This window comes from Olea europaea, unplaced genomic scaffold (genome assembly GCF_002742605.1).
Source record: "Olea europaea var. sylvestris unplaced genomic scaffold, O_europaea_v1 scaffold1354, whole genome shotgun sequence".
In the NCBI taxonomy this organism is placed as follows: Eukaryota; Viridiplantae; Streptophyta; class Magnoliopsida; order Lamiales; family Oleaceae; genus Olea; species Olea europaea.
In genome coordinates this window covers 3,609-10,930 of record NW_019231040.1, presented here as the reverse complement: position 1 = coordinate 10,930, position 7,322 = coordinate 3,609, and the positions used below count along the sequence as shown (strand labels likewise).

At 38.0% G+C, this 7,322-nt stretch overlaps 1 protein-coding gene across 1 annotated transcript; it reads left to right on the top strand.

The window, feature by feature from the left end:
• The first annotated feature begins 482 nt into the window (after positions 1-482).
• On the top strand, positions 483-4,302 carry LOC111375268 (receptor protein kinase TMK1-like). The gene is made up of 2 exons (XM_022998066.1): positions 483-2,952; positions 3,595-4,302. The coding sequence occupies exons 1-2, from the start codon at positions 639-641 to the stop codon at positions 4,119-4,121; spliced, it is 2,841 nt and encodes a 946-aa protein (XP_022853834.1). The 5' UTR covers positions 483-638; the 3' UTR covers positions 4,122-4,302.
• The last annotated feature ends 3,020 nt before the right edge of the window (positions 4,303-7,322 follow it).

Here is a 7,322-nt window from a genome sequence, read left to right as displayed (position 1 = left end):
TAGTTTTGCAAAACCAACTGCTCTGCTGTCTGTAGGCCTATTTTTGCAAATTATATTATTCATGATTTTGAGTGATTTTTACTTTTTTTAGTTGTAAAGGAATTGGATCCACAAATTTAGCGCTTAATGAGATTATAAATAATAATAAAATGTTTGCATTTAAAGTAACTTAAAAGTTATACTTTTAACATGATTAACAAAGTTTTGCTTATCAAAATTAATTTTTGGTGGCATTCTCCTTTTCCTCGTCTTTTTTCCTTTAATAGGTCACCAAAAAGGCCATTCTTCTACCTTCTACACAACACAAACACAGGTGCCAAACTGGCTTTAGGCCCATGTTCTAAAGAATCGTCCACTCATTATCCAGCCTTTTAACAGTGTCATTTTGATGCTATCCCTTTCGTAAACTTTTCAGTTTTTGTGGGTCCCTTTGTCCCATGTGCTCTCTAGTCCCTTCGCCACCATTTGCAGCAGTTGCATTTTCTTCGATCTGCCCCCACTTTCTAGTCTCTTCCCCAGGACTAATGTCTCTCTATCTCTTCAGGATCCAGTGATAATTTGTATTATTAAAAAAACTCTGCGCAAATTCTGTACATTAACTCCTTAATCTTTTCTGTTGAAATTTAAAACTTGTTTAGATGAAAAAAAACCCCATTTTTGGGTTAAAGCTTCAAGCTTTTTTGCTGTTTCTTGGGTTTCTGTGTTCAGAACTCTTGTTTGTCGAGTCTCAAACCAGCCCGGATGATGCTTCAGCCATGTTGGCTCTCAAGAGGAGCCTCATTTTACCGGAAAGTCTTGGGTGGTCGGACCCGGATCCGTGCAAGTGGAACCATGTGATTTGCGCTGAGAAACGTGTCTCTCGGATCCAAATCGGGCACCAGAATGTTCAAGGTACACTTCCTCAAGAACTTACATCTCTTACTCAGCTTGGGCGATTAGAACTTCAATGGAACAATATTTCTGGACCTTTACCAAGCTTGAAGGGGTTTAGTTCACTGCAAGTATTGATGCTTAGTAACAATCAGTTTACTTCCATTCCTGCTGATTTTTTTACTGGCATGTCTTCTTTGATATCTGTTGAGATTGATAATAATCCATTTTCTGGTTGGGAAATTCCGGAAAGCCTTAAAAATGCTTCATCACTTAAGAATTTCTCGGCTAATTCCGCAAATATTACTGGAAAAATTCCAGCGTTTTTAGGAGGTGACGAGTTTCCTGGTTTAACAAACTTGCATTTGGCTCTCAATAACTTGGAAGGGGAGTTGCCATCGAGTTTTTCGGGATCCCAGATCGAGTCTCTGTGGTTAAATGGGCAGAAACTTGATGGAGAGATTGGTGTTATACAGAACATGACATACTTGAAGGAGGTTTGGCTTCATGGAAATGGATTTTCTGGTCCATTGCCTGATTTTTCAAGCTTGAAGAATTTGGAGAGTTTGAGTTTGAGGGATAATTCATTAACAGGGCCCGTTCCCATGTCTTTGGTAAATCTTGACTCCTTAAAGGTTGTTAATTTGACTAATAATTTTTTGCAAGGGCCAATACCAAAGTTTAAAGACTCTGTTTCTGTGGATATGACAAAAGATACCAATAGTTTTTGCTTGCCACAACCTGGGGATTGTGATGGTAGAGTGAATACTTTACTTTCTATCTCAAGATCAATGGATTATCCTAGAAAATTTGCTGAGAGTTGGAAGGGGAATGATCCTTGTAACGATTGGTTTGGGATTACTTGCAACAATGAGAACATAACCATTGTTAATTTTCGGAATATGGGGCTTATAGGTACAATTTCTCCTGATTTTGCTTCGCTCAAGTTGCTGCAGAGATTGATTCTTGCTGATAATAACCTTACTGGCACTATACCGGAGGACCTTGCCACTCTGCCTGCACTTACTGAACTAGATGTATCAAACAATCAGCTTCATGGGAAAGTGCCGGCTTTTAGAAGTAACATCATTGTAAAAACGGATGGGAATTCTGACATTGGGAAGGATAAGAGTGATTCAAGCTCTCCTGGCATGTCTTCTCCCAATACACCCAATTCTGGTTCTGAACATGAAGGCGGTTCTCAAACTGATCATAAGAAATCTCGAAATTGGATTGGAGTGGTTGTATTTTCTGTAGTTGGTGGTGTCTTTGTGCTTTGTTTGATTGGAGTTGCAGCTTTCTGTCTGTACAAGAGCAAACAGAAGCGTTTTAGCAGAGTTCAGAGTCCAAATGCTATGGTAATTCACCCTCGTCATTCTGGATCAGACAATGGTAGTGTAAAGATAACAGTTGCAGGATCAAGCGTCAGTGTTGGTGCCGTTAATGAAAGTCATACTGTTTCTACCAGTGAAACCAGCAACATTCAAATGGTTGAAGCAGCCAACATGGTGATCTCCATTCAAGTACTGAAAAATGTGACGAATAATTTCAGTGAAGAGAATATACTGGGTCGAGGAGGCTTCGGGACAGTTTACAAAGGAGAATTGCATGACGGAACAAAGATTGCTGTAAAAAGAATGGAATGTGGAGAGATAACCGGGAAGGGGCTAGCAGAGTTCGAATCTGAGATTGCTGTTTTGACAAAGGTTCGACATCGGCATCTTGTCGCGCTTCTTGGATACTGTATTGACGGAAACGAAAAACTTATTGTTTATGAATACATGCCTCAAGGGACACTAAGTAGGCATCTTTTCAACTGGGCAGATGAAGGGCTACAACCACTGGAGTGGACAAAAAGATTGACCATTGCCTTAGATGTTGCTAGGGGCGTAGAATACCTACATGGTTTAGCCCACCAAAGCTTCATACACAGGGACTTAAAGCCATCCAACATTCTTCTTGGGGATGATATGAGGGCCAAGGTTGCAGATTTTGGTCTTGTGCGCCTTGCTCCAGAAGGGAAAGGCTCTATTGAGACAAGAATTGCTGGAACATTTGGATACCTGGCACCTGAATATGCAGGTAAAATTTTCCTGAAATCAATTGTGATCTTGATTAGTTCTAATTTTCTGTCTTATACTCAAGTTTGAATCTTGGACTTGGCTAACATCTTCAGTTATTATTACAACCGCTATGTTCTGATTGCAAATAAGTTCGTGAAATTGGTTAGTAGTCCATATTGACAAATCATGTTTCTTCAGCATAGTAAAATGAAAACAATAGATAGTATTAGCCTTTTGTGTTATACTATTAGCAGCCTCTACAAGGGTATATATACATCAAATTTTCTGCACGTTTGGGAATTTTTTTCCCCCACCTTTAAATTTTTTTCATTAAATTTGATAAAAATAACCAGGTAAATGATGATTTCTTAGCCTGTAATGGCACATAACAATATACTTTTGGTAGGAAGAGCACAAAGGCACCAATCACATTGGAACAGTATTTTCTTTCTGTTGCTTTCTTCGTCAATTATTTTGGCTTAACTTGAAATAACATATCATGCCTGACTGATCTGATTAACTTTCTGCACGTGCACCCAACCTTTATATATATATATATATATATATATAATGGAATACATACTGGTAATACTATGCTTAAATGTGTCAGACTTCATGCAACAAATTTCTTATTGCCTTTCTCTTTTCATGTGCTCGGCAGTGACTGGCAGAGTGACAACGAAAGTGGATGTTTTCAGTTTTGGTGTGATCTTGATGGAACTGATCACTGGGAGAAAGGCACTCGATGAGAGCCAACCTGAGGAGAGCATGCACCTTGTGACATGGTTCCGGCGAATGCACCTGAACAAGGATACATTCCGTAAGGCCATCGACCCCACGATTGACCTCAATGAGGAAACTTTAGCCAGCATCAGCACTGTTGCTGAACTGGCGGGCCATTGTTGTGCAAGGGAACCATATCAAAGGCCCGATATGGGTCATGCTGTCAACGTTCTTTCTTCTCTGTTAGAGCTCTGGAAACCTTCCAATCAATGCTCTGAGGACATATACGGCATTGATCTTGAAATGTCTTTGCCTCAAGCACTTAAGAAGTGGCAAGCATTTGAAGGTAGCCATGAGGACTCATCTTCTTCATCCTACTTACCAAGTTTGGAGAATACTCAGACTAGCATACCAACACGGCCATATGGATTTGCTGAGTCATTCACATCAGTGGATGGAAGGTGAAAAAGATGGCAGTTTGATTATGGCAACTATATGACCCGATTTTACTTGTTAAATCAGTTGTGGTTCTTCCTTGATGTTTTAATTTTCTCCCCTTTTCTTGGTTTTTAGTCATCGCTTATTTGAGTCATGTAGCTGGATTTCTTAGCTTGAAGATTTAGAAATGGATTTAAGGTATCTCAAATATTAGTTTGTATGTTTTTCACTTGCTATGCTTTGCCTGATTTGTGTAATTGTATTAAAGGCGCCTTGCACAAATGTTTTTTAGTAGCGTGTTAGGTATATATATATATCGAAAGAATCTGTGTTTGAAATGTTTATTCAATATGTACACACATGTTTATCCATTTATTTTAATGCATTTTAATTTATTTGAACAATATGTTGCATACAACTAGCGTCAAAGGGGCCTATGCACATTTTTATTCAATTTGTGCTCAAATTTTTATCCAACTATCATAATGCAAGTTTTTTACGTTCAAATGTTTGTTTCGTGTCAGCTGTATCGAAAGTGCAGAGTGTATGTTGCATACATTCTAGTAATGAGAAACACGGAATGTTCAGGTTCGACTCATTGGACTGGTCTCTTCAAGTCCTTTATATAATCCTGTTGGGTAATTTGAACAAAGAAAAATAAGCAAAACAAGAGATAAGAATAGGGATAAGGCAAAGAATGGCAAGAGATATCTGATAGAACCATTCTTGTTTGATTTAGTGTACAATAGGCTGTAGCTGTCCCGATCACGCATGGTTTCCCATTTTGTGTGTTTTTGCGTATTTCTCCTTTCTATTAATTTAGTGGGATGGACCAGAAAAACACATGGGGGAAGTGCAACACCCAGTTTTCTAAGCAATCTCATTTAAGAGGCCAGCCAATGTCCCCGGTCGTATCTAAAATAAAAAATAAAAATAAAATAAAATAAAAAAGGTTGAATCCCAACTTTGACGACCCTACCACCCCTCCTCTGGAACATCATAAGGGAGATAAATCGCGGGATGTGTCCCAACAGACCAGGGAACAATAGCTTGTCCGTACACTGTCCCCTCACAAAGAATCAAATTCCATATCTCAGGAATCGAACTCAGCAAGGTTAAAACTTCCTCACTCCTGTCATTTGCACCACTGAGTTATGCCTCGAGGGCATCCTTGGTCATATCTTCTCTCCTGGACCCTATAATAATTTTGAAAAAAAAAATCAAAGAAGGAAAATGAAAAAGCTACCTTAATATTTAAGCATAAATAAATCGTATTGGATGATTGAATCCGCAGAATTTGAATTATTAAAAATTTCAAGTTAAGCTTGCTTACAATGTTATTATTTAAACTTAACCGAACATGCACTCAATGTATATATACAAAATATGTCTTTAATGATGCACCTACTTTAGCTTGTTTCCTTAAAGAACTAAATTTTTATTATTTTAAAAAGGTAAAGCAGCTGTCGTAGTTTGATTCAAAACCAAATCTCAGATGCAATGGAGTACAAGAGAAAAATTTATAATCTCCCATGCAAAGGAGTGGTTGAGAAAAACAGTTTGGTTTTAAAAATAATTATTGTACTTTAGTAAGCAAAATTATCTTCCAACGAAGACATTTGGAACGAATCCAATTCTTTAAGAACACAATCTGAAGTTACTGAACTACTTTGTTATGGCAGAAACATTTTTAATTTGATCACGTAAAAAATGAATCCATCTATTAGAGATCTTCGTTCAAATTATCCTTGGACAGGGACGGAGTCACGATTTCACTTTTGGGAGCTGAATTTTTTTTAAAATGGGCTGTGCTGTTCGGCCAGGCCAAGGCCAAATCCAGGCAGCCAGGGCCTGATATAATACACCAAGTATTTTCAAATCTCACATAGAGAAAATTAACCAAGAAATTGGACAAAACGACTTCAAGGTTCATTCAATGTTTGGGCTCAGAACTTATCATTGTACCCTTCTGTACAATGGTAAAAACACCAAAACACACCTAAACCCACAAAAGGAATCCGAACGCAGCTACTTTGACGAGTCAAAATGGAAAACCCTTAGACAGACTTCACTCACTCCTTTAAGAAAGGATCACTAAGATTTACTGTTCACACAGAACGAATTGATTTTCAAATCACAGAGAACTTGGGGGAAATTCACGAAGAAAACGAAGGAGTAGAGAAGCAGAGAGAAGGACTCGATTCTAGAGAGTTCAAGAGTCACCAGAAAATATCCCACGGTCAACTAGAGCAACCACCAAAGGTCTCTTATATTGAAGACAACATCACCGTAGATCAGCTAGGTGATCCAATGGCTCGGAGTAGCACATGTGGCCTCATGTTGGGCTCGGGTAGTTGGGCCTCTACCTTTGAATTATCGGGCAATGGAAATATGATACCAGCAATGGGCTAAGCCCTTTTCATCACAGCCTAATAGATTGAATTGGATTTTGGCATCACAATCCAAACAATCTCCACATTGATGCCAATGACCATTAGACACACTATAGAGACACAAAACATATTCATTTTCTTCTTTAAGTTCCACAGATCATTATACCAAGAGGTTCAGTGTACCTACATTACCACAAAGGTTACCCCGTATCAATTTTCAACATTTTCAAACAAGACCTAAACTTGTTAAGAGGCAGTACCTTGGTTCCCATATCAGCAGGATTAAATTCAGTTGGGATCTTTTCAAGTACAACAGATTCTTTATGAATTATGTCTCTTATAAAATGCATTCTAACATCTATATGTTTGGTCCTTTCATAAAATACTGAATTTTTACACAGATAAATTGCACTTTAACTATCTGAGTAAACTACAATAGGTTGTGACAGGACATTAATTTCACATAACAAACCTTTAAACCATAGTGCTTCTTTTATGGCTTCAGTAGCAGCCACATATTCTGCTTCAGTGGTTGATAGGGCAACAATAGACTGTAATTGTGATTTCCAACTCACACAAGTGCCACACAAAGTAAACTTATAAGATTTGGTTGATTTTCTATTATCCCTGTCCCCAATATAATCTGAATCTACAAATCCCTTTAATATGACATCTTCTTTACTAGGATTAAAACATAAACCTAAGTTAGATGTTCCTTTTAGATACCGAAGTAACCATTTTAAGGTTGTTCAATGTTCAGGGTCAGGATTGGCATAAATCTACTTAGGTTACTAATAGCATGAGCTACATCAGGTCTTGTACACACCATAGTGTA

What these genes read in the sequence shown, in the direction of transcription:
- LOC111375268 (XM_022998066.1), top strand. Translation starts at nt 639, where the DNA reads ATGAAAAAAAACCCCATTTTTGGGTTAAAGCTTCAAGCTTTTTTGCTG. An exon ending in CCTGGCACCTGAATATGCAG is followed by an intron (nt 2,953 to 3,594) that starts GTAAAATTTTCC and finishes TGTGCTCGGCAG; the next exon opens with TGACTGGCAGAGTGACAACG.